Here is a 27887-nt window from a genome sequence, read left to right as displayed (position 1 = left end):
TGGGATCTAGTACTCTCGGGTATCTGCTGGCGATCCAACCAAATCCTGAGGCACCAAGGTATATTGCAACCCAGTTTTCCCGTCTGCCCAACTCCTCTGCTCCCACCTGGGGGGTGACACAGAGCTCTGGGAGAGCAGGGTGGGTGAGGCAGCCGTGAGTTTTAATGAGCACACGCCCCCATGGATTTTTGGAGCGAAGCCGCGAAAATGTTGCATGGATTGTTCCATGTTGCCATGGCAAGCTCGCACTCCACGAGATCACCATTATCCGAGCACAGCTGCTCCTTCAAGCAATCCAGTTCCTCCATGGTGATGTTGTTGCCGCCGCACACAATGATGACTATGGATTCCAGCTCGTTGGGGAGTTTACCATCCTTTTGCAGCGTTTTGGTCAGCTCACAGTAGACGGCTGCCAAGGACGCCCCGCACGCCGGCTCCACCAGCATCCTCTCCTCGTCTGCAGGCAAAAGGGTTGTTTAAGTTTTCTAGATGTTGAATCATAGCATTCTAGAGCTGGAAGGGACCCTGAGGATCATACGGTCCAATCCTTTGTAATGCAGGAATATGCAGCTATCCAATACAGGGATCAAACCTGCAACTTTGGCATTATCACCACCATGCTCTAACCAACTGTGCTGTTTCTCCTTGCCATTAAGGCATGAGTAATCTGTGGGTTAAACCACAGAGCCTAGGACTTGTTGATCAGAAAGTCGGCAGTTCGAATCCCCGCGACGGGGTGAGCTCCTGTTGCTCGGTCCCTGCTCCTGCCAACCTAGCAGTTTGAAAGCACGTCAAAGTGCAAGTAGATAAATAGGTACCGCTCCGGCGGGAAGGTAAACGGCGTTTCCGTGCACTGCTCTGGTTCGCCAGAAGCGGCTTAGTCATGCTGGCCACATGACCCAGAAGCTGTACGCCGGCTCCCTCGGCCAATAAGGCGAGATGAGCGCCGCAACCCCAGAGTCGGCCACGACTGGACCTAATGGTCAGGGGTCCCTTTACCTTTTAATCAGTAGGAAAAAAAGAAAGAAAAGGTAAAGGACCCCTGACAGTTAAGTCCAGTCATGAACGATTCTGGGGTTGTGGCGCTCATCTTGCTTTACTGGCCAAGGGAGACATTTTGTCCTCAGACAGTTTTTCCAGCTCATGTGGCCAGCATGACTAAGCCACTTTTGGTGAAACCAGCGCACGGAAACGCTGTTTACCTTCCTACCGGAGCGGTACCTAATTATCTACTTGCACTTTGATGTGCTTTCAAACTGCTAGGTTGGCAGGAGCAGGGACTGAGCAATGGGAACTCGCCCCGTTGCAGGGATTCGAACTGCCCAACTTCCGATCGGCAAGCCCTAGGTTTAGACTACAGTGCCACCCACGTAATCAGTAGTAGAAGTAATTCATGCCATGCATTTGAAGTGCAATATACCACTTGATCCTCAAAAGAGGATTGAACAAATAAGAGGATTGGACAAATCAATGACTACTGGTATTGTACAGTTGGAAGGGACACAAAGGCTCATCTCGTGCAATCCCCTGCAATACAGTTCTGCACAAACTCATAAGAGCACTTGGAGCAGCAAGAGCCAGTGTGGCACCTTGTAGAGTTTATTTGACTCCAGCACCCATCAGCCCCAGCCAGTATGGCCAATGGTCAGAGAAGATGGGAACTCTAGTTCACCATGTAATTGCACTGACTATCCAGACATGGAGAAAGAGTTCACAATTAGTGCATTAATACAGGATGGCTGTCTTGCGAATACATACCCAGAAACTTCCCGATGGCTGCCACTGCGTCACAGTCGTTGACAACCTGTGATATGACGGGGTGTTCTTGCGCCAGCTTCAAAGCTTCCTCTGCCACAGTAGCTGCCCCAAGCGTGGTAGCAATGCTGGACCCAGAACAGGAAAAGGAAGATCAGTGGGCTGGATTTGGCTTGTTGGATTTGGCTCAGACGAACAATGAGGCCATTTTATTTATCTGTTGCATTTATACCCCTCCAGTCTTCCCCTCAAGGTGGGGCATGTGGTTCTCCCTTTCCTCCTTGAATCCCCACAACAACCCTGTGAGGTAGATAAGTCTGGCAGCCAGTGACTGGTCTCAGCCACTGAGCTTCTTGATCAAGTGGGAATTTGAATCCTGCTGTCTGACACTATAACCACTGCACTGTCTCCCAGTATTGTATTGTATTGCATTGCATTGCATTGCATTGCATTGCATTGCATTGCATTGCATTGCATTGCATTGCATTGCATTGCATTGCATTGTTTCTTCTGCCCTCCATCAGCCCTCACTTGCCTGGCTATCTGCCACCTCCTCCTTCGTCTCAGTGTTGCTGCTTATAGAACTCCAAAGGGAGAACGATGGGGACAAAACTAGGAGAAGGTTGGCTCTGCCTGTCATTGGCTCTCACGCCCCCTACTGTTGGGCTCCCTGTCTTCTGCCCTACCAGACCCAATGGGCACCAGCCCGCATCAGCTGTCACACTACCAGTAGTGGCTTCTGCCCTGAGGTAAGCAATAGTCTTTTACCTTCCTAGTCCCCCACCAAATGTGCTGTGAGCTCACCTGGTAATTTCGGGCAGTGTCACCAGCTTCTTTTCTTCCAAGGAAGCATTCAGACTGTGGGCTCCGCGGGTCTCCATGGCGATGATGGGTACCGTGTCCCAGCCCACCTCCCGGAGGCCCTGGATCACCCCACAGAGCATGCCGCCCCCTCCAACAGAGAGAATAATTGCTCCAGGTTTGGACTCCATCTGCTCCTTCATCTCTGTGACCATGGTCTTGTGCCCTTCCCTGTGAAGCAGAGGGGTCCCAGAACATCAAAACCAAATCTCAGGGGTGGAAAAGAGAGAGTTGGGGTTGGGGATGCTGAGAGAAGAGCACATTCAAAACTTCTCATTTTCATTTGTGGGGAGGGGGAGAAATCTGGTCTGGTTTTTTCCTTTGCAGAAGTCCATTTTGGCAGGAAATCCCTGCCATATTCCCTGCTTCCTGCACACCAAGCCCCAGCTGAAATTCCGGGGCATTGTGGGGGAAAATAAAATGGCCCCAGGTGGCCAAAATGGCCGCACTTCAGTTCAGTTATTGCTTCAAAATTGCTAATTTGGTACTGTTTCGAAGCTGAATGGAGCTGAATTTCTCCACTGGAGGAAAAATTACATCACATACCAGATGAGAGGGTCATCGAACGGAGGCACGTAGGTCGAGTTAGAGCTTCCCTTTGCCATTTGCTTGGCTATGTTTTGGCATTCCTCCAGTGTCTAGAGGAAAAGAAGTTTATTAGGCTAGGATTCTAAGAAATTTTTATTTGATGATGGTGGTGATTTTTAAAGGCTTCCAACTTTTGTTCTTCTGTGATAAGCCAGGGAAAGGGTTAAGCCTGATCTTCCTTCCAAACATACCTGTTGCATGCATACCGTGGCTCCCTCATCTTCCATGCGCTCCATAGTTATAGCTGGTGTGGATTGGGGCACAAAGATGATAGCCGGGATCCCCAACTGTTTTGCAGAGTAGGCAGCTGCGAGGCCGGCATTTCCCGCTGGAAGAAAGCCCATTTGACACCACTATGATGCTAGACCTTATGACGGTTGCCTTCCCTCCCAGGCCAACCCAAGTCATACTAGACTTCTTGATATAATCTAGGATGTCCTACCTAAGGTCATCTAGTTTGTGGGAGAGGTGAAATCTGAACTGGGGACTTTCTGATTTGCAGCTCAGCCTCTAAGCCACCATATTGTTGTTGTTAATTTAATTTGTATACTGCCCTATACCCACAGGTCTCAGGGCAGTTCACAATATAAAATCACAATCTAAAAACACAAAATACATAAGAAAAATAAGAAAAAACAAACAAACAAATGATTCCCTGCACTACTTCAGTTTCTCTCATTTTTCCAAACTTAAATTCAGCTCTATTTCCATGTTGGCTTGTGGAAACATTTTTCCAAATCCTAGCAAAAATTACCAGCATTTTAGTGTAATTCTTTCCCCTGATGTACACATAAGAACATGAGACGAGCCTGCTGAATCAGGCTAGTAGTCCTTCCAGCCCAGCATCCTGTTCTCACAGTGGCCAACCAAGATGCCCCAAAGGGAAACTTCCACAAGCAGGATCCCCCCCACCCCTGGAACACTGACAGTGTCTACAGAAAACCACATTACCTGAGGCACAGACAAACTGCTGGCAGTGTTTTTCGGCCCACTGTGAAAGCAAAATAATAGGAATGTGTGAACAGGAGCCATCTTAACCCCACCACCCGCTGTTCATTCCAGGCAGGTCTGGACCAGATTCTGTCCTCTTGACCTCATAACGAAACCTTTGCAGAATGCCCAAAGAACAGCTCTTACATTAAGGAAGTTTTTTTCATATGTTTGGTTGGAATCTGCTTTCATGTAACTTGAAGCTGTTGGGTTCGAGCCCTATCTTCCATGTGACAGCCCTTTAGTTGTTTGAAGATGGTTATCATATCTCCTCTTTTCCAGGCTAAACATACCTAGCTGCTTCAACCATTCCTCATAAGGCTCCTAGACCCTTGATCATCCTAGTCACCCTCCTCTGCACACATTTCAGCTTGTCAACATCCTTCTTAAATTGTGGCACCCAGAACTGGACACAGTATTCCAGGTGTGGTCTGACCAAGGCGGACTAGAGTGGTACTATTACTTCCTTTGATCTGGTCACTATACTTCTCACTGCCTGATTTGATTCTTCCCAGAAGGAGCCTTTCCCCCAAACAAAGATGGCACCTGCCAGACTGAGGAGCAGCTTGCTTCAAGCTCTTTCCCTAAGCTGATTAAATAAGATCCATTATGTGCAATATCACTTCCCACCAGAAGGTTCCCATCGTAGGAACACCGAAAGCTGCCTTAACCTGAGCTACAGCCTATCCTAGGGCAGTAGAGAAAACCAGAAGCAACCTTCGCCATTCTTTCTTGTCTTATATGGGAATGTACCTTATAGTAAGCCGACAAGAGGATCAGTGTTCCCTACACTCACTGGCAGCAGCTCTCTAGGGTTTTAGGCAGGAGTCGCCACCAGCCCCACCTGGACAGGCTGGGGATTGAACCTGGGACCTTCTGCACTCAAGGCAGCTGCTCTGCCACTGAGCTACGAGCCTTCCCCATATAGCTTTCTTCTTACCGATTTGCAGAAGTTCCCTATGCCTCGTATCTTAAAGGAGCAAGTGGGTTGGGTATTTTCGAGCTTCAGGTAGACCTTGGTACCAGCCAATTTGGAGAGGTGGGCGCTGACCCGCAGCGGAGTGACCACATGGAAGGGCTTGGAGGAGGCCATTGTAGAAAGCTGCGGGTAGAATGGGGATTAGGTACAGAATAAGCACAGTGGAAGAATAAGGGGGGAAAGACTGTTTTGCTTCCTCAAAACTTCGTTTTGACTTTTTGTTCATGGCTGTGTAGTTGAAGTCCATTGATACAGTCACAAACAGCCAAGGCTGTGAGTGCTGTGATCTTAGAATCTCAAGTCTCATTCTATTTAAATCAATCAGGTTTCTAGTCCTCATGCTACATATACATTCTCGAAAGTGCAGGCGGTCATGGTTGCTGATGCAGTAAGCTGTCCTGCGACTGCAATAAGACCTCACTGCTTAATTCCTTGTCCCTCTTTGTAATTGGCTACTAGTATGTGAATTTAGAAACTGAAGTTTCATTTAAAAGAAAAGAAAAGAAAAGAAAAGAAAACAAGAAGGTTCCAGGGCCTCATGGCCAAAAATGTATGTTTGAAAATGTGAGTACAGTACTGTAATCCTTTATTAACTTTAATAAAGTTTCTTTATTTTATTGCATTAAAAACCAGACTCTCCCTGCAAGCGAATTTTCTGTCTTTACCTGAACCTCAATTATCCAACTCTCCAAAGGATCCAAATTTACAATGCAAACGGCCTATACCTTGCTTATCTGATGGCAAAAGGTGTGCATTACATCATGATGCACATTGTCTAGCAGACCACCAGCCAGACGATGAGACACACTTACTTGTCGAGAGTCTTAGAAGAGGCTTTGGAGCTTGGCTTGCAAAGCGGTTGGACGGCAGAGCTGGGTGCTTGCAGTGGTGTTTTGGAGGAAGCCGCTGGTGGACTCAGAGGGGGACTCTCCTCCTTCTCCTGGGGGTGGGCTGCCTGGGTGCTGTGCTTATCTTCACAACTCTGGTCTCATTGGGGGAATGTTGGTTTCTCTTGGCCCCACTTTATAAGTCGATGGTCTTGGCTTGGTGCTGGCCACTTATGGGAGGCGTGGTGCACTCCCCACAACCACTGCCCTCGCCTCTGAGGTCATCTCCCTTCCTCTCCTCCAACCAGAGATCTGACCTAAGGGAAAGGAGCAAAATCAATGCTTAAAAGGATGTCAACCAGAGGAGAGGGGAAAAGGGGAATAGTGGGAGGACGACCTATTTCTGTCGCTCTGATGGAGCAAACGAGGGACAGACAAGGCTAGCTGGTGGAGGAAGGAAGGGGTGGGGGGACAGTGTGGGGTGGCTGCTTCAGACAAAGGTCCCCTTCACTGAAATGGTCCAAAGAAGGCTCAAACCAGGTTGGCAGGCTGGGCCTGGAATGACGATGAGGCAGTGTTAGGAGTGAGCAGTGCCAGATTTACGTATAAGGCAAACAAGCTATAGTTTAGAGCCCCACTCTGTTGGGGGCCCCCAAAAAAATTAAAGGAAAAAACAACCTGTATGTACATTTCCAAAATATAAGATAAAACACAAATAAAATAAAACCTACATACAGCAACCGTGTTTAGTGTTGTGTAGGCTCCTATTGTTAAGTTGTGGGCGAACATATCAGATGACACCGCGATTCTTCAACAGCTCTTCTTTATTCTGAGGCCAGAACTGAACTGAACTGAAGGGCTCATTCAGCCTGCTTATATAGAGCTCCAGTACCATGTTACTGTAACAACTTTCTAAAACTATCCAATCACTGAACGTCACTTTCGATCCTTCATTTGCATAACTATCTACAGTATTCCCCTGCTGGCCCAGGGTGATAACCTTAGTACATAACACCTAAGTATGATGTAAGTAATGGGCCCCGTCCGCTAGCCTGCTCCCTAAAATATCACTAGTTTGTTCATTTCTATATATAGGGTGCCTACGTTCTGCATGGACTGGACATATAAAGGGCCCCATTACCTTCAGTAGCTTAGGGCCTCATCAAACATAAATCTGGCCCTGGGAGTGAGGGGCAGGGAAACACATTGACCCCAGCAGATAGCTGTGTACACACCTGGCATTGAAAGGAAATTCCCTCACACCCAAAGAATCCTGGGCACTGTAGTTTGTGAAGGTAGGACTTTGCAGACAATGAAAGATTCGTTGCTTCATGATGCTGGTTTGCCTGTAAAATTCAGGGGGGTGGCGGGTGGGGAGGCCATGCTGGCAGCTTGCTATATTCAAAATAGGCTGTGGTAAATAATACTCCTATCTCCTCCATGGTAAAAAGCCTAGCATCTCCCATTTGAGAACTTTTGGCGGCTATGCCTGGGTTAATATCCCCAAGGCACAGAGAAAGAGTGAAACTGATTTTTGTGGGTTATCAGCCGGACTGTAAAAGTTCCATGTTTTCTTTTGGCAATGGAAAAGTGGTCCTGAGCTGCAGTGCTGTGTTCTCAGAGCAAAATAACTGGTCCAGAATCCATGCGAATTCTGAAATAGTTTTGCCTCTCATTGAGCCAGTCCCAGAACCACAGGCCCAGCTGTTACCACGGCAACCAACGGCCAAGTCCTGTGAAACGGGAGACGCTTTCTGGCAAAGCTGAAGGAGAGGAAGAGAGGGACAGGCGGTTACATAACTAAGCCAATGGGTAGGCAAACTAAGGCCCGGGGGCCGGATCCGACCCAATCACCTTCTAAATCCGGCCTGCGGACAATCCGGGAATCTGCATGTTTTTAAATGAGTAGAATATGTGCTTTTATTTAAAATGCATCTCTGGGTTATTTGTGGGGCCTGCCTGGTGTTTTTACATGAGTAGAATATGTGCTTTTATTTAAAATGCATCTCTGGGTTATTTGTGGGGCCTGCCTGGTGTTTTTACATGAGTAGAATATGTGCTTTTATTTAAAATGCATCTCTGGGTTATTTGAGGGGCATAGGAATTCATTCATATTTTCCCCCACCCAAAATATAGTCCAGCCCCCCACAAGGTCTGAGGGACAGTGGACCGGCCCCCTGCTGAAAAAGTTTGCTGACCCCTGATTAAGATGATCAGAAGGGGCTACCCAGGAAATCCCACCTCTTAAGATATTCTGAAGAATACTCTGTGGGGCAGGTTAAGGTTTGCAGCGTAAATTATGAACTCAGACTTTTGAGGAAATCCCGCAGCTGCCGCCACAACAGAAGGAGCTGTGGTTTGCTGCAGTGGAACAAGAAACGCAATCTCTGGCTGATCACAAGTTTTTCTCACTTGTTGATTTGCCTGAAGGGGAGAAATCTGAGGGGTACCTTTGGGTCCATAAAAGAAAAACCCTAGCATCTGGTGAAGTAAAGTTTAAAGCAAGACTTTGTTGCAAAAGGATTCATGCAGAGAAGGGGTTTAGATTAAGTATGAGAATGCTTTTAACCCTTGCAGCATATTGTGACAGCATATTTGAATGCAGGGTTAAAAGAGGTGGCTTATATATATTTTTTAAAACCTCATGAATTGATCTCTTATTTCTTTCCACAACTCTACCTCCTATGTTAATTGTATTTATGCAGGCTTTCTCTTGCCTTTTTCAATTTGCCATGCTAATACTTTCCCTGGTTTTATTAGCTTGCTCAAATTGTTTATGTTTCTTGATTTATTATCATTAAAAACTGTGTTTGCAATAATTTAATATCCTGTTTAACTATCTCTTTTCTACGGGAATTTATCAATTCCTTTTCTTTCCTTTTTATTGCTACCTTCTTTACCTTAATGTACAAATCTCTAAAGGGCCATACAGAGTCCATTCAGCTCACCAAATTATTTGTGGGTGAATAAAATGTAAATTGCCTATCCAGTGGATGTTTTTCTCTCCATATATCAACTAAACTGAAATTTTCTGTCATCTGAAAAAAAGGCTTGGGTAGCTTCCCTTCTTTTGTATCACATCTTCTTTCTTATAGTCCTATCCCATTCCAGGGAAGCTACACTGTCCATATCTCCCATAAAAAATATCTTTTCACTCATATATTCAAATAGGATTTCTTCAAGCCTCTTATAAAAGTTGTTTTCCTCATTTGGTACAAACAAACAAATAAATTCAGGAGTTTGCCCAGCAGCTGGGGCAAGAGTTCCATCTCAAAGGAGCTACTATAAAGAGTTACCTGGGAGTTGAAGTACAGAGTAAGTGATGGGAGTTTTTCTACTAAGCCAGAAAAAGAAAATTATACAACTGTTTGAATGTTTTGGTATGCAGAATTGTAAAGGCGTTCAAACTCCTATGGTGACATACTTTCAAAAAACAGAGAGTAATGTGGAGCTTGAACACAAGGAGCTATGCCACTCTGCCATTGGCAGTTTGTTGTACAGTTCACAGTAGGTCCAGACCAGATGTAAGCAATGCTGTGGGTGTTCTTAGCAGGTTAGTTTCAAAGCCAACCACAGCAGAGTGCACTATTTAAAAGCAACACAGGACTACTGTTTAAAACAGTCATCCTCTGGGACAGAGGAGCTAACGTGTTACTGTGATTCAGACTTTGGAAATGATGTACAGACAAGAAGGTCTACTACTGGAATAGTAGTAGAATTTGGATGGTCTTTGGTGGTTTGGAAATCCTGGAAACAGGGGTTGGTTTCTGTGTCTAAATCTGAAGCAGAATATGCTGCTCTGAATTGAGCAACGAGTGTCCCTATTTCATGCAGGTTCTTACTGATATGAATGTAGAATCCAAGCTACCTGTGACAGTTTATGGAGGACAATCAGGCCTGCATTTCCATAGCAGGGCCTGAACAATTCAAGTCTAGGACAAAACACGTAGATATCAAATATAGACATGTTAGAGACAATGTGGAACAAGGATTAACGAAACTTGTATATTGTGAGTCAAGCCAGAACATTGCTGATGTAATGAGAAAACCCAATAACTTCGAAAGACACAAATAAATAGTTGAAAAGTTGGGGTTAGTGAAGCATACTGTATAAACACTTCACACATATTCTGATGCATGTTTTTTCTTAGAATTAAGAAGGGGTGTTGAGGTTCCCTTACTTGCTGTTAAGGAAAATCTGGTGCATGTGCCTCCCTTATCTTGCACCTGCAGGTCTTGTGATTAGTGTTTGAAGGTGACTGCGACCTGGCAACCAGCCCAGTAGGTCACTGTGACCTGGCAACTGGCCACAGGTGTGGTCATTCTTGGGTATATTAAAAGGGGGCTGCACACTGCCTCCCTGCTTCGCTGCAAGGAAGCTCTGCCAGATTAATGCTGCACTCTGTGCTGTTTGTATGCTGTGAGTTGTACTTGCTTTGCATTTGAAGCCTGCACCTTCTACTAGGGATCTAATGGAAGCTTGTATATAGTGAAACTGCCTTAATGCTTTGGACCTGTCAGTAATGGACTGAGCTGACTGAAGAGTTGAGTGTCTGACTGAATTTCTTCTGGCACAAAACTGCACTGCCACAAACCTACACGCTTGGGGAGCTGCACTGTAGCTGTCACCTTTCAGATTTGAAAATAAGGGATCAGCAGCCTCACCTGTCCTGTGGACAGTCTACGGGATATCTAACAAAGTGGGAAGCAGCAGGAAACGGTGCTGGGAATTTCCCGCAAAAAAAGGGAAGGTTGACAGCTATGAGCTGCACACATTTGGCACATGCCATAGACCAATAGGTTTCTTGTGGACATCTGGCTGGCCAGTGTGAGAACAGGATGCTGGACTAGATGGGCCACAGGCCTGATCCAGCAGGACTTTTCTTACATTCTTAAGTCCCATGCTGGGGAACAGTGTACAAACACAAGGTGGGATCTGAAACAAAATCTTGTATCCCTCCTCCCTTTCCCAGTGAATCAGCTCACTGAGAACAGTTCATTAAGCCCAAGACGTTCTAGCTGCTGGAATTTTAGCAGGTGTCGGCCAGACATATGCATATTTTGCACCTCCTTGGGGTCTGGGAACTTAAAACAAACAGCACAGATTCTCAGAAAGCTGGGTTTTCATAGTTTCCATAATCTATGCACAGTCCTGGAGAAATCATCAAACAGCCAGCTGACTGTTTCCAAGGCTTGCTTGGGGCACTTTATGAAATGGTGCGGCTTCTCCCTTGTGGTATTCAGTGGTGGTGGTCCCAAGTTTAGGAAACTCGTTGCTAAAGTCCAGGAGGCTTTCTTTAGGTTGATTAGCAAAGGCTGTAAGTTTGAATTACCTGGGAGGGGGGCAGTGTTCCCTTGGAGGTCTGAACCGACAGTACGATTACCCAGAGGCTGTTCTTAGTGCATCTAGGAGAATAAGGCAGGAGCCCCTAGAGACTCCCAGTGTCTCTGGGCTCCAGGTGTCTGTTACTGCAAAGGAGATTCCAGAATCCCCTGGCTACTGGTTGGCTGGAGGGGAAAGGTCAAACTCCAGGGATTGTGACATCCAGTGACACCAAGGCAACAGAGCCAGGCACACACAGGGGAGCCAGATCAGCAACCTGGGAAGCCCTTTGACCCCTCTAGACCAGCTTTCATAGGAATAGAGGAAGCTGACTTATACTGAATCAGACCATTGGTCCATTTTGCTCAGTATTGTCTACACTGATTGGCAGCAGCTCTCCAGGGATTAAAGCAGGCAACATTCCCAATCCTACTGGGAGATGGCACTGGGGATTAAACCTGGGACCTTCTGCATGCAGAGCAGATACTATAACCGTGAGCCATGGCCCTTTCACCAACCTAGATTATGATAATAGAATCATAGTTGGAAGGGACCACGAAGATCATCAACTCCAACCCAGTGCAATGCAGGAATCTTTTTGCCAGTGTGGGCCACAAACTGATGGACCCTGAGGTTAAGAGTCATGCTGTACCAACTGAGCTATCCCTTGGGTCTGGGGCCCTCTAGATCGTTTATTTATTTTACCACATTTATTTTATAAATATTATCTGCCGCTTGAGTGTAAAAGCAAACATACACGGCCTCAAAGTTCAGTGACTGGCCACAATGGGCAGCTGCACAGAAACCCAAAGCAAAGCCCTCCCACCTTCCCCTGGCAATCCCACCAGCCCTGGGATCTAGCACTCTCAGATATTTGTGTGCAATCCAACCAAATCCCGAGGCACCAGGGCCTACGCAACCCAGTTTTCCCATCCGCCCACTCCTCTGCTCCCACCTGGGGGTGACACAAAGCTCAGGGACAGCAGGGTGTGTGAAGCAGCCATGAGTTTTAATGACCACATGCCCCCAAGGATTTTTGGAGCGAAGCTGTGAATGAGCCTGAGTTGCTTGCATGGTTCCATTTTGCCAGGGTAACCTTGCACTCCACATATTCTTTCATTCTATGGTTCATGCACAGGTCATCCTTGAGGCGATCCAGTTCCTCCAGGGTGATGTTGTTGCCACCGCACACAATGATGACAATGGACTCCAGATTGCGGGGGAGTTTGCACTCCTTTTGCAGCGTTTTGATCAGCCCGCTGTAGATGACTGCCAAGGTCGCCCCGCAGGCCGGCTCCACCAGGATCTTCTCCGCGTCTGCAGGCAAAAAGGGTCATTTAAGTTCTCTGGATGTTGAATCATAGCACCCTAGAGCTGGAAAGGACCCTGAGGATCATCTGGTCCAACCCTGTGTAATGCAAGAATATGCAGCTGTCCCTTACGGGAATCGAACCTGCAACCTTGGCATTATCAGACCATGCTCTAAGCAACTGAGCTATTTCTCCTTCTCACCATTAGGGCATAATAATTAGGGAATAATCAGTAGTAGAAATAATTCACACCATGTGTTTGAAGTGCAATATACCACTTGATCCTCAAAAGAGGATTGGACAAATAAGAGGATTGAACAAATCAATGACTACTTGCCACAATGACTATTCTCTGCCTCCTCGGTCAGAGGAAGCAATGCTTCTGAATACCAGTAGCTGGGAGCCACAGAAGAGGAGACTGCTCTTGGGCTTGGGATCAGCTTGCTGGTTTCCCATTGGAGCATCTGGTTGGCCACTTTGAGAACAGGATGCTGGACTAGATGAGCCTTTGGCCTGATCCAGCAGCCTCTTCTTAGATTTCTATGTTCCCTTTAAACAGTCATGACTTGGGATAGCTCCATTGATAGAGTATGAGACTCTTTATCTCAGGGTCATGGGTTTGAACCCCATGCTTGATTCCTGCTTTGATTGGGGTTGGACTAGATGATCCTTGTGGTCCCTTCCAACTCTACAATTCTTTGATTCCCCCAAAGAATCCTGGGAGCTGTAGTTTGTTGAGAGTGCTGAGGGTTGTTAGGAGACACTTTCCCCCTCCCAGTTCCTAGAGTGGTTTAACAAACAACCCTTCTTCCAAGGGAATTCTGGGAATTGTAGTTCTGTGAGGTGCCCCACCAACATTCCAGGCCCACTGAGCGTGTTCAGTCCTAAGTGGGCTGTTTTCTGGAGTTACTCCTAATCTCCCCCTGCCCCACACATTTAAAAATGTTGTATTTCTGAGAACCTAGGGATTCATCTAAACCTGCTGGTGCCTCCCCACTTGTGACTGGATAATGCCGGATACATATGGATTTGATTCAATTTAATTATTTGCATTCCGCTTCTCCCAACACCCGGGTTAATCTTGCAGCAGCATTAAACCTTAGCAAACATGTCAACAAATGCCATCATATCAAAAACACTGTATAAGGCAGAACAGACAAATTCAGCAGACAATTCATATAGATCACAGACTCAACTTCATTGACTATCCAGACTTGGAGAATGAGTTCGCTGTTACTGCATTCATACAGGATGTATGTCCTGTGAATACATACCCAAAAACCTCGGAATGCCTGCCACTGCCTCCGGGTCGGTGACGACCTGTGATATGACGCAGTGTTCCTGAGCCAGCTTCAAAGCTTCCTCTGCCACAGTAGCTGCCCCAAGCGTGGTAGCAATGCTGGACCCAGAACAGGAAAAGGAAGATCAGTGGGCTGGATTTTGTTGGTTGGATTTGGCTCAGGTGAACAGTGTGTAATGACAATGAGGCCATATTATTTTTATTTATCTATTATTATTATTATTATTATTATTATTATTATTATTATTATTATTATCTGAATCCCCCAAAGAACCCTGTGAGGCATGTTAGGCTGACAGCCAGTGACTGGCCTCATCCAGTGTGCTTCATGGTCAAGTGGGGATTTGAACTCTGCTGCCCCAGGTCCAAGTCTGACACTATAACCACTGCACTAGCTCCCAGTATTACATTGGTCATTTGCTCTGGCCTCAGTCAGCCCTTGCTTGCTTGCTTGAACCAACCCAGGGAGTATCAGCCTCCTCCTCCGTCTCAGCGTTGCTGCTTATAGAACTCCACAGGGAAGAGGATGGGGACAAAACTAGGAGAAGGTTGGCTCTGCCTGTCATTGGCTCTGGCGCCACCTACTGTTGGGCTCCCTGTCTTCCGCCCTACCAGACCCAATGGGTACCAGTCCACATCAGCTGTCATGCTACCAGTAGTGGCTCCTGCCCTGAGGTAAGGGGTAGTCTTTTAACCTCCTAAAAGGTAAAGGTAAAGGGACCTCTGACCTTTAGGTCCAGTCGCGGACGACTCTGGGGTTGCGGCGCTCATCTCGCTTTACTGGCCAAGGGAGCCGGCATACAGCTTCCGGGTCATGGGGCCAGCATGACTAAGCCACTTCTGGCGAACCAGAGCAGTGCATGGAAATGCCATTTACCTTCCTGCCGGAGTGGTACCTATTTATCTACTTGCACTTTGTGCTTTCGAACTGCTAGGTTGGCAGGAGCAGGGACCGAGCAACAGGAGCTCACTCCGTCGCGGGGATTTGAACCGCCGACCTTCTGATCTGCAAGCCCTAGGCTCTGTGGTTTAACCCACAGTGCCACCAAATGTGCCATGTGCTTACCTGGTAATTTTGGGAAGTGTCACCAGCTCCCCCTGTTTCAAGGCAGCATGGAAGCTGTGAGCTCCCCAGGTCTCCATGGCGATGATGGGTACATCGTCCCAGCCTGCCTCGCGGAGGCCCTGGATCACCCCACAGAGCATGCCGCCCCCTCCAACAGAGAGAACTATCACTCCAGGTTTGGACTCCATCTGCTCCTTCATCTCTGCGACCATGGTCTTGTGCCCTTCACTGCAAAACAAAGGGGACACAGAATATCAAAACCAAATGTCAGGGGTGGGAAAGAGAGAGTTGGGGGTGAGGGTGCTGAGAGAAGAGTGCACTCAAAATTTCTCATCATTTTTATTTGCGGGGAGGGGGAGAAATCTGGTCTTTTCCTTTGTTGCAGGAAATCCCTGCCATATTCTCTGCTTCCTGCCCCCCAGGCAGGGCATTGTGGGGCATTGTGGGTGGGGGAAAATGGCCACCAAGTGACCAAAATTTCAGTTCAGGCATTGCTTCAGAATTGCTAATTTGGTACTGTTTTGAAGCTGAATGGAGCTGAATTTCTCCACCATTCCAAGTGGCAGAGGGCAGAAAGGGAAGATTTCTGTCTCTTGTTTTTAAAAGCCCTTATCTCCTCTCTTTCCCTTCTTAATATTCCTCTTATTTACAAAATATGTGTGTTTCTTATTTTAAAAATTATTACTATTTTAGTTTATTACCTGAAAATATAAGGTGGGTCCTGAAAATAGACCATGTTGGCCTGAATATAAGCCCCACTTTCCCCCCAAATTCCTTTTTTTTAATAATATTTTTTATTAAGTTTTCCATTTTAACAATCCAATCAAATCACAGTAAATATTCCAAATTATACAAATATATATCATAAAGACCAAATATTTTGCCAAATTATAATTTTTTTGTTGGGGGTTCCCATGCTTCAAGTTCAGTCGGGTCCAATCATCTCATATTTCTACTGCTTTGAGTGTCCACTAGTCACTTTCCCCCCAAATTCCAACCCCAAAAAGTGTGGTTTATATTTGTGACCTTATGCTATGCAGCCAGGAGCGTGGAGCAAACAATGACCAGGAGTGGGGCAAATTGGTGCCCGCCCCGTGCATAGTCCCCTCATTCTCTCCCCCAAAGGCCGGGAAGGGAGAGAGCAAGGAAGGGGAAAGGTTGCCGGCAAGGCACTGTGGCTCCTTTCCACCCCAGTATGCAACCAGGAGCAGCAAGGAAGGGAGTGGGGCTTATATTCAGGAATTTTTTTTTCCTCCCCCCCTCCAATATTAAAGGTGCAGCCTATATTCAGGCCAATACGGTACATATCAAGTGCCAAAGGTCAGGGTAAAGAATATAAGATGAGAAGAGTTTGTTGGATCAAGCCAATGGCCAATTTAGTCCAGCATCTTGTTCTCACAGCAGCCGACCAGATGCCTGTGAAAAACCCACAAGCGGGACATGAGCTCAACAGCAACTCTTCCCTCCTGTCGCTTCCTGCAACCAGTATTCAGAAGCATTAATGCCTTCGGCCATAGAGGAAGAGTGCATCAGAGTAGTCACTGATAGGCTCCTCCTCTATGGATTTGCCTGATCCCTTTTTTATTTTTTACTGTTTCATATTTATATTTTATTGATAGTTTTGAAGTGAATTAGAATGAAAAAGAGAAGAAAAGAAGATCTTTTTCTAAAAAAACAAACCCCAAAAGAAAGCAGGGGTAAACAACGAAATGACAGTAAAATTTAAATAAGGTAACAAAACTATATAGTGATCAGTGGTACTTTGGTTCTAGAATGTAATCCATTCTGGAGTCCGTTCAAGTTCCGAAACGTTCAAAAACCAAAAACTGAAAGCGGAAGTCTCAATACGGAAAACTCAAAACGGAAGCCGCGTTTCTTGTTCGACTTCCAAGCCGCGTTCGAAAACTGAGGCATTTGCTTCTGGGTTTTCAGCCTTTGAGTTCTGAAACGTTTGGCTATGGAGGTATTCGAAAACTGAGGTACCACTGTATATGTAAGTCTAATCCCCTTTTTAAGACATCTATGCTGGCAGCCATGGCTGCTTCCTGAGGGAGTTCCATAATTTAAGCGCAGTGTGAACAAGTCTTTTTTTTAATCCTTCCTGAATCTTCCTAAACGGATGTCCACTAGCTCTCACTCACTCATACATCACATACCTGATGAGAGGGTCACCAAAGGGAGGCACAAAGGTCCAATCAGAGTTTCTCTTTACCATCTCCTGGGCTTTGTTCTTGCATTCGTCCAGCGTCTAGAGGAAAGGAAGTCATGTTATTAGACTAGGATTCTAAGAAAGATTTGGTGTTGGGTTTGCTTAAGGCTTCCAACATTTTTTCTCCTGTGATAACCTCCCAGACCTACCTGCCCAAAGCACACCGTGGCTCCCTCGTCTTTCATGCGCTCCACTGTGAAAGCTGGCGTGGATTGGGGCACGTAGATGGTAGCCGGGATCTCCAACAGTTTGGCACAGTAGGCAGTTGCGAGGCCGGCATTTCCCGCTGGAAGAAAGCCCATTTGACACTGCATGATGCTAGACCTCATGAGGGTTGTCCCCATTCCTCAGCCACCAAAGGCGTACAACACCTTATGTGTGTTTGAGCAAAAAACCCAGGAATATAAAGAGACCCAGAGCAACAGCATTTATAATAATATGAAGTTGGTCATGTCCATTAAGTTCAATGGTTTTCCTTGGAGTATGACTACTTCTGGATATAATCTAGGGCATCCTGCCTAAGGTCATCTAGTTTGTGGGAGAGGTAAAATCCAAACTGGGGACTTTCTGATTTGCAGCTCAGCCTCTAAGCCACCAGACTGTTGTTAATTAAATTGGTATACCGCCCTATACCCACAGGTCTCAGGGCAGTTCACAATATAAAATCACAATCTAAAAACACAAAATACATAATAAAAATAAGAACAACCCAATAATTCCCTGCACCACTTTTGCATTTAGACTGCCAGTAGTTTGGTCCCCAAGGCTGTTGTTCGCATCTGTATAGGCACAGTAGGGTTGGGCAAATTGGTCCCTTTTGGTTTCTCTCATTTTTCCAAACTTGGGTTCAGTTCTTTGCATTTCCATGTTGGCTTGTGGAAACATTTTTTCAAATCCTTGCAAAAATTCACCAGCCTTTTAGTGTGATTCCCCCCCCCCAATGTACACATAAGAACATGAGACGAGCCTGCTGAATCGGGCTAGTAGCCCTTCTAGTCCAGCATCCTGTTCTCACAGTGGCCAATCAGATGCATCAAAGGGAAACCCACAAGCAGGGCACAGGCAGTTGAGCCCTCTCCCCACCTGAGGTTTCCAGTAACTGGAATTCAGGCACATTGCTGCCTCTAACTGTGGAGCTAGAGTACAGCCATTGTGGCTTCATTTATTTTTTTTTGCAAAGCACTTTCGCCTAATGCATTTTTGTATGTTATTTTCACTCTCTCACACACAGACATGCATTTTTATGCCCATTCCTTAAGAACTGCGTAGCAAAATTCAGAAAAGTGCAAATTCCAGAGGGTGGCTCTGGTTTTGTTCTCGTATTATTTTGGAAAGTGAAAGCGAAATTTGGAGATTCCCCTTTATATGCAAACTCAGTTGCAGTTCTCCTCCAGCCCTCATCTCATCTCGCCATTCTCCAACCTGGAGCTAGCTTGCAGGGGATGTTGCAAGAATACCATCCTACAAAGCTGGCGAAGGCTCCCCCTACCCCTGGAACCCTGACATTGTCCACAGAAAACTATATTACCTGAGGCAGAGACAAACTCCTTGCTGCCTTTTTCAGCCATCTGTGAAAGGAAAAGAAGAGGAATGTGTGAACAGAAGCCATCTTAACCCCACAGCAAAAACAACCCCACCACCCACGGTTCTTTCCAGGCAAGTCTAGACCAGATTCTGCCCTCCTGACCTCATTATGAACCTTTGCAGAATGCCCAAAGAACTCTGCTAGATCAGAGCAAAGGCCCATCTAGTCCAACATCCTGTTTCCAGCACTGACTAGGTCCCTAAGATCCCCCCAAGCATTCTATAAATCTGTTAGTTCTTCATGAAGACCTCAGCTTTTAAAACACCCATTTAAGTTAGGCAGTTGAGGGAGGGTGAATCATGCATGTTTAGTGCCCGATTTGATTCTTCCCAGAAGGAGTCTTTCCCCCAAACAAAGATGGCACCTGCCTGAATATAATTGATGTAATTGAATATTTAGAAATGAAATGAAAAGCAAGCAGCCTTAATGTTTTTAGATGCAGAGAAAGCATTTGATAATGTCTCCTGGGACTTTATGTTGGAATATATGAGCTGTGGAGACATTTTTATAAAATGAGGTAAGGCAATATACATAGAGCAGTCAGCAAAATTGATAGTAAAGAATGTGTTAACAGAGAACTGCAAAATAAACAAAGGAACTAGACAAGGCTGCCCACTGCCACCTTTATCGTTTATATTAGTTTTAGAAGTTTTGGCGCAAAGAATAAGAGGTAACCAAGAAATTAAAGGAATAAGGGTGGGACAAAGACAATATAAATTAAAAACATTTGCAGAGGCTGCGGTGATATCTGTAGAAGAACCAATAGAGACAATTCCAAAAGCACTAGAAGAGATTTAAAAATATAGAGAAGTAGAAGGTCTTAAAATTAACAAAGATAAAATCAAGCTCCTGGTAAAAAATATGAATAATGAGAGGAAGAACACATGACACGATATATCTGGCCTAAGGATTTTTTTGGGGGGGGGAGTTAGATATCTAGGTGTATGGTTAACAGCAAAAAATATAAATTTGTACAAAGATAATTATTTTAAAACACCTGGGAGGATATGAAAAGAAATTTTCAAATATCGGGTAGAACAAAACTTTCATTGTTGGGCAGTGTCAACCATAAAAATGAATGTATTACCAAGGATTTTTTTTTTTGTTTCAATAAATACTGGTGATCAGCAAGACAGGTTGTTTCAATAAATGGCAAAAATATATTTCTAAATATATCTTGCCAGGGGAAAAAACCGAGAATAAAATATAAAATATTGATAGATGTGAAAGAGACAGGAGGTTTTTCCCTGCCAGGTAAGATATCATATTATGAAGCTTCCTGTCTGTGCTGGTTGAAGGAATGGTTGTCTGAAGAATCCACATATTTTTAACTTGGAAGGTCATGATAATATATTTTGGCCGGCACATGTACTTGTGGTATGAAAAGGTGAAAGTATATAAAGTATTTACAAATCATACAATTAGGAAAAAATTGTGTAAAGTATGGGACAATTATAAAAATGTATTTGAGTCAAAAACACCACTTTGGCTTTCGCCACTGGAAGCCGTAGCAGTGAAGAAGAAGAAGGAGATGGTGGAAAATTGGGTACCGGTAATTTATAGTGAGGAAGGTGGAGAATTCAAATTCAAAGAAATATTCAAAGAATTCAGAGAATTCAAAGAAAGTAAGAAATGGTAACAACATGGATACAATATCATCATTTGAATGAAGTATTCAAAAAAATATGAAATGAGCATTTGGGGGACAAGTATCTCAGTTAGAGAAAGAGACTGTAATGTTAAAGTGATGTCTCAAATGCATAAGATGTTATTGGAATGGGAGACAAAAGATGAACAAGTGACATCTTCAATGATACATTGGGCAATAGATATTGGTCATAACATAGAAATGGAGGCATGGGAACGATTGTGGAATATAGATATAAAATTTACAGTTATAAAATTTACAGCACATTATGCTTTAAGAGAAAATTATATGAAAATGTTATACAGATGGTACTTAATACCTAGCAGATTGGCAAAAATGTATAAATCAAAATTGAATAAGTGTTAGAAATGTAAGGAGAAAGAAGGTACCTTTTCCCATATGTGGTGGTCATGCAATAAGGTTAAAACTTAATGGGAAATGATATATAATGAAATGAAAAAGATGTTTAAGGTAACATTTGTAAAAAACAACAACCCAGAATCTTGCCTTTTAGGGATTATGGGACCAGAGTTACCTAAATAACATAGAAATTTATTTATGTATGCAACAACAGCTGCAAGAATGATATTTGCCCCAAAATGGAAAGAAGAAGTCCCGGCGAGAGAATAATGGCTACAGAAATTAATGGACTATGCAGAAATGGCAAAATTTACAGGAAGAATAAGAAATCAAGACAACAATTTTTTTTATTAAGGAATAGAAATGGTTTATCAATTTTTTTTACAAACAAATTGTAAACAGATTAAGACATTAGAAGGATTACTGCAAAAAAAAACCCTCACAGTTTCTAAAGCATACATGAAAATAGATGAAGAAAAGAATAACTTAAGATAATTGGGATGTGCAGGTAAAGATGAAAATAAATTTATGGAACCGCAGGAAGGGGGGGGGGAGTTGGGGTTTGAAATGTTAAATTATTGCCGAAATGTTTATTTGCTCTAAATGAAAAATTAGAAATAAATAAAATAAAAAAATAAAAAGATGGCACCAGCCAGACTGAGGAGGAGGCTTCAAGCTTGTGGCAATGAGTTCCCTAAGCTGATTAAACAATATCCGTTATGTGCAAAATCACTTCCCACCAGAAGGTTCCCATCATAGGAACACAGAAATCTGCCTTAACCTGAGCTACAGACAATCCTAGGGCAATAAAGAAAATCAGTGATAACTTTTGCCATTCTTTTTCATCTTCCATGGGAATGTACCATCTAGTAAGCCAGACAACTGGCTTGTTGTCTACACTGTCTACAGTGTTTTCTCTGCACTGACTGGCAACAGCTCCCTAGGGTTTTAGGCAGGAGTTGCTGCCAGCCCCACCTGGACAGGCTGGGGATTGAACCTGGGACCTTTTGCACTCAAGGCAGCTGCTCTGCCACTGAGCTACGAGCCTTCCCCATATAACTTTCTCCTTTCCTTACCGCTTTGCAGAAGTTCCCTATGCCTCGTATCTTAAAGGAGCCAGTGGGTTGGGAGTTTTCGAGCTTCAGGTAGACCTTGGTACCAGCCAATTTGGAGAGGTGGGGGCTGACCCGCAGCGGAGTGACCACATGGAAGGGCTTGGAGGAGGCCATTGTGGAAAGCTGAGGGTAGAATGGGGATTAGGTACAGAATAAGCACAGTGGAAGAATAAGGGGGGAAAGACTGTTTTGCGGCCTCAAAACCTCATTTTGACTCTTTCTTCATGGCTGTGTAGTTGAAGTCCATTGATACAGTCACAAACAGCCAAGGCTGTGAGTGCTGAGATCTTAGAATCTCAAGTCTCATTCTATTTAAATCAATCAAGTTTCTAGTCCTCACGCTACAAATATATTCTCAAAAGTGCAGGCAGTCATGGTTGCTGATGCAGTAAGCTGTCCTGCAACTGCGATAAGGCTTCACTGCTTAATTCCTTGTCCCTCTTTGTAACTTGGCTGCTAGTGCAGGCAAGTCAAGCTTGCTGGTGGGGTAAGCCAGGGGTCAGCAAACCTTTTCAGCAGGGGGCCGGTCCACTGTCCCTCAGCCCTTGTGGGGGGCCGGACTATATTTTGGAGGGGGGCGGGAAATGATACAAGTGCACCACGAACCCTGGTAGCTGCTTACCTGTGTCTTGCAAGCGGCAGGGGCTGGTGGCGGCGGGGGGACGATGAGCGGCGCTCGAAAGGGCTCTGGAGAGGGGCTGCTTAAAATGGTGGCCGCTTGAGTGCTGCTGCTGGCACCAATAAAAAGCCCAGCCCCCTTCCTCCTCTAGGCAGGGCGGGGAGAAGCCAGGAGGAGGGAGGGAGGAGGCACCGCCATGTGAGGGAGAGGGAAAGAACACACACACACACTGACGATCCACGCGTTTTCCTGGACCCTCAGCGGGCCAGATCCAGAAGGCAATTGGGCCTGATCCGGCCCGCGGACCATAGTTTGCCTACCCATGGTGTAAGCTGTCCTGCGACTGCAATGAAGCTTCACTGCTTAACTCCTTGTCCCCTCTTTGTGATTGGCTCTTAGAGCTGCAAATTTAGAAACTGAAGTTTCATTATTATTTTTTAAAAAAGAAAACAAGCATGTTCCTGGGCCTTGTGGCTAAAAACATATGTCTGAGCATCTGAGTACAATAATCCTGCTGCTTTATTTTATCTTCTTATGAAAAATCTTTAATAGAATCTTTCTTTTTTTTAAAGGCAGGAGTGAGGAAGATTATGGCAAAACGGGACATTGTGCAAATCATCAATTTGCATAATTTAGATACATCTCAGAATTCATCCGAAATTTTGATGGAGTTTTACTTTTAATTTAAAGAAAGTGTGTACAACCCTGCAGGCAGACAGCTGAACTCTCAGCCTGCTGCTAGTGAATTGCTTTTTCGCACCCTTCTCCCTACCCGTTCTGCTCACTTTCACCCTGGCAGTGCCCTTCTCTCCGTCTGGGGTCCCTGCCAAGCTCATTTTGGGTGGTTGAAGTGGGGAAACTGCAGGGTGTAAGGGGAAGGCTCTCTACTGCTCCCCATATCACCTATATTAATGGGTGATATATATACTATATTAATGGGTGATGTGCCTGAAGCTTCCTGTCTTAACAGCTGGGTTTGCACACATGCATAGCTCTTTAAAGAAAGCTGACATTCTACCCTTCACAGCTGTTCAGGCTTGGGGACAGTGGGGAGCTGTGATCAGCCCCTTCCTTCCTTCACTGCCCAGACAGTGGATTTTATTTGTCTTTCACATTTAAAAGGCTACAGACACATGCAGCTCTCCGGGTGCTCTGTGCGTGTCGGTTTTCCAGGTTGCAATTTGGCCACAGGATTCCGACCATGACGGAGAAGAATTCAAGGCAACTTCAGCACACGGCCCAGGGGTATTTCCGTTCCCATAGCTTGAAGTCATCGTTGGGAGTTCCCAGCTGCCTTCTCTAGTTCAGAAACAGACTTACATAGCCAGGCTGAGAAACACGTCTGGTTGAAATCCTGGGAAGTTATTCTAGGCTTGAGAAGACAGCCCTGGGCAGAGGGTGTTGCCTTATATCAGGTCAGAGGATTTGCTCCTCTTGACCCAGTATTGTCCACTCTGACTGGCAGCATCAGGTGGTCTTTCCCATCACTTGACCCTTTTAACCAGAGATGATAAGAGACTGAACCTGGAACTAGGGACGGGCAAATCTGTTCCTCCTGATTTCTCATTTTTCCAGTAATAACTTCAGCTCTCCACACTTTGCATTTTTTAAAAAAGTCCTTTTTAAATTCATCAGCATTTTAGTGCTAATTTTCTCCTCATCTAAATATTTGTATACCATTTTACTTCATGTGCATATATCTTTTTCAGCAGAGAAATCTCCCCTAATCTAATGCATTTTGTATATTGTTCCTCTAATACGTGCATTAATAATAGGCACACTTTAGCATGTGCATTTGGAGACGCATCGCAATATTCAGAGAAGTGATGAATTTCCACGGATGGCTGCCTTTCGGCTGGCATATTGTTTCAAAAAGAATGAATTAGATACGTTTGCCTTTGGATGAATTGAATTTGTCCCCCTCCCATCCCTACATGGAACCTTTTTTAATTTATTGCATTTATACCCCAATTTTTTTCTCCAAGGAACTCAAGGGATGCAGTGTACATGGTGCTCCCTTTCCTCATCCCTTCCCCTCAACAACCCTGTGAGGTAGATTCGGCTGAGAGGCAGGGCCTGGCCCCAGATCACCCAGTGAGCTTCATGGCCAAGTCGGGATTTGAACCCTGGTCTCCAAGATCCTAGTCAGACACTCGAACCACTATGCCACACTGACTCTCCACTGGATAACCATCTTTCCCTAGCGCCCCATTGTGCTCCAAATCAACCCAAGGCAGTGCTTTAACATTCCTGTCTACAACACTGCTAAGACCTCTGAGTATAGGGCAGTATATAAACAAACAGACTATCCCTGCAAGCGAATTTTCTGTCTTTACCTGAACCTCAATTATCCAACTCTCCCAAGGATCCAAATTTGCAGTGCAAATGGCCTATACCTTGCTTATCTGAAGGCTAAAGGTGTGCATTACATCACGATGCACATTGTCTAGCAGACCTCCAGTCAGATGATGAGACGCACTTACTTGTCAAGGGTCTTAGAAGAGGCTTTGGAGCTTGGCTTGCAAAGTGGTCGGACAGCAGAGCTGGGTGCTTGCGATGGTGTTTTGGAGGAAGCCGCTGGTGGACTCAGAGGGGGACTCTCCTCCTTCTCCTGGGGGTGGGCTGCCTGGGTGCTGTGCTTATCTTCACGACTCTGGTCTCATTGGGGGAACGTTGGTTTCTCTTGGCCCCACTTTATAAGCCGGTGGTCTTGGCTTGGTGCTGGCCACTTATGGGAGGCGTGGTGCACTCCCCATAACCACTGCCCTCGCCTCTGAGGTCATCTCCCTTCCTCTCCTCCAACCAGAGATCCGACCTAAGGGAAAGGAGCAGAATCAATGCTTAAAAGGATGTCAACCCGAGGGGAAACAGGGAAGGGGTGTGTGTAATTCGTTGCAAAAGGGGGGAAGCCTATTTCAGTTGATCCAATACCAAAAGAAGAGGAGCAAATGAGAGACAGACAAGGCTAGCTGGTGGAGGAAGGAGGGGCTGGGGGACAGTCTGGGGTGGCTGCTTCAGACAAAGGGCCCCTTCACTCAAACGGTCCAGAACCGGCTCAAACCAGGTTGGCGAGCTGGGTCTGGAATGATGATGAGGCAGCATTAGGAGTGAGGCGCAGGGAAACACATTGACCCCAGCAGATAGCTGTGTACACACCAGGCGTTGCAAGCAAATTCCCTCACACTCAAAGAATCCTGGGCACTGAACAGTGGTACCTCAGGTTAAGTACTTAATTCGTTCCGGAGGTCCGTTCTTAACCTGAAACTGTTCTTAACCTGAAGCACCACTTTAACTAATGGGGCCTCCTGCTGCTGCCATGCTGCCAGAGCACAATTTCTGTTCTCATCCTGAAGCAAAGTTCTTAACCTGAGGTACTATTTCTGGGTTAGCGGAGTCTGTAACCTGAAGTGTATGTAACCTGAGGTTCCACTGTAGTTTGTAAAGGCTGCTGGCGATGGTAGCTCTATGAGGGGGTCAACTACAATTCCCAGGATTTGGGGGAGGGAGACGTTCCAAGCTCCTAATAAGGGGCATTTTGTAGGATCAGCAGAATGAAGGGCTGCTGCTTCTGCAGTGAGAGTGAACTATGAAAGGGAGCAAGGGAGAGAATTCACAAACACAGAAACACAGGGAGATGGCTTTTCCTGAGTTGGTCCATCCGGCTCAGTGCTGTCTACACTGACTGGCGGAGGCTTCAGGCAGGAAGTCTCAGTTCTACCTGGAGATGCCGGGGATGGGAGCTTCTACATGCAAAGCAATTGCTCCACCACCAAGCTATGGCCCTTCCTTTCGAAGCTGCCTTATACAGAGCCAAGCCACTGATCCATCTAGTTCAGTAATGTCTACTCTGACCTGCAGGAGCTCCCCATTGTTTCAGACAGAAGTTGCTGAGCATTGAACCTGGGACCCCACTGCATGTAATGCAGATGCTACCCCACTGAGCTGCAGCCTTTTCTCTGTGACTCTCCATCCCCATCCATAAACCAAGTGTGTGGGAGAATGATCTCTTTGTTCACAGGGTATAGAATGATCTTCCCTCCCCAAAAGGTCAGCAGAGACTGAGGTATCTTTAGGAAATATGGTTCTATTTTCACTTATATACAGTGGTACCTCGGGTTACATACGCTTCAGGCTACACACGCTTCAGGTTACAGACTCCGCTAACCCAGAAATAGTGCTTCAGGTTAAGAACTTTGCTTCAGGATGAAAACAGAAATCGTGCTCCTGCGGCGCAGCAGCAGTGGGAGGCCCCATTAGCTAAAGTGGTGCTTCAGGTTAAGAACAGTTTCAGGTTAAGTACGGACCTCTGGAAGTACTTAACCTGAGGTACCACTGTACAACCTGAGCATAAGATCTTGATGGGGCGGGGCGGGGCGGGGCGGGGCGGGGCGGGGAGGCTCACAACATTAATACTCCAACAGATCTTGTGTCTATGTTCATTACAAGTTTGGATCCAGCACAGAGCGAGCAGGTCTTTGTCTCCAGCTTCCAGCCTGCCTCCAATTCCACTCTCACACACTTCCACCAAGCAACTAGGTGCTGGAGATGAGGGAAGGAAGGCCCACCCATTTGTTCTATGGCCACAGAACAACTTCTCTGGTTCTGCTAACCACGGTGCTTAATTAGTCAGACATCAGATCAAATAATTGTAGAGTTGGAAGGGACCCCAGAGGCATCTAGTCTAACCCCCAATCATGGCAAAAGAATCCCCGAAAGATGGCCATACAACATCTGCTTAAAAGCTTCCAGTGAAAGAGGTTCCACCACCTTCTGAGGTCACCTGCCCAACATCAAAGAGCTCTCAGTGTTGTGGGTTTGAGTCCCATGCTGAGCAAAATATTCCTGCATTGAGAATTGTTGGACTAGATGACCCTTGTGGTCCCTCCTTCCAATTCTGCAAGTCTATGATTGTGCATCTCCTTGCGGTCTGGAACCTTAAAACTAAAACGAAAAGCACAGATTCTCAGAAAACACTGGATTTTCATAGGGTTTCCAGAATCCAGTGGAATCACGTCTACGCACAGCCCTGGTGGAATAATGGAACAGCCAGCTGCTGGCTGTTTGCAAGGCTGTAAACTTGGGGGTGCTTGTGGTGTTCGGTGGTGGTGGCTGTCCCAAGTTTAGTACATTCATTTCTAAAGTCCAGGAGGCTTTCTTTAGGTTGATTAGCAAAGGCTGTAAACTTGAATTACCTGAGACGGGGCAGTGTCCCCTTGGAGGTCTGAACCGACAGTACGATCACCCAGAGGCTGTTCTTAGTGCATCTAGGAGAATAAGGCAGGAGCCCCTAGAGACTCCCAGTGTCTCTGGGCTTCAGGTGTCTGTTACTGCAAAGGAGATTCCAGAATCCCC

General features: G+C 45.6%; 1 protein-coding gene across 1 annotated transcript; it reads right to left on the bottom strand.

Moving 5' to 3' along the window:
* Positions 1 to 140: 140 nt before the first annotated feature.
* LOC309358867 (uncharacterized protein) lies at positions 141 to 27887 on the bottom strand. The gene is made up of 17 exons (XM_081892137.1): positions 27728 to 27887; positions 25019 to 25350; positions 21878 to 22039; positions 18737 to 18776; positions 17358 to 17494; positions 17156 to 17247; positions 15000 to 15227; positions 13908 to 14032; positions 12337 to 12640; positions 11334 to 11406; positions 5135 to 5296; positions 4156 to 4195; positions 3396 to 3532; positions 3163 to 3254; positions 2560 to 2787; positions 1759 to 1883; positions 141 to 457 (listed from the first exon to the last, which is right to left on the bottom strand). The coding sequence occupies exons 3-17, from the start codon at positions 22028 to 22030 to the stop codon at positions 162 to 164; spliced, it is 2232 nt and encodes a 743-aa protein (XP_081748263.1). The 5' UTR covers positions 22031 to 22039; positions 25019 to 25350; positions 27728 to 27887; the 3' UTR covers positions 141 to 161.

The sequence above is a fragment of the Podarcis melisellensis genome (genome assembly GCF_964234715.1).
Source record: "Podarcis melisellensis genome assembly, chromosome: 16".
NCBI classification, from domain to species: domain Eukaryota; kingdom Metazoa; phylum Chordata; class Lepidosauria; order Squamata; family Lacertidae; genus Podarcis; species Podarcis melisellensis.
The sequence above is the reverse complement of the archived record's forward strand: the minus strand, read 5'-3'. Positions and strand labels throughout refer to the sequence as shown.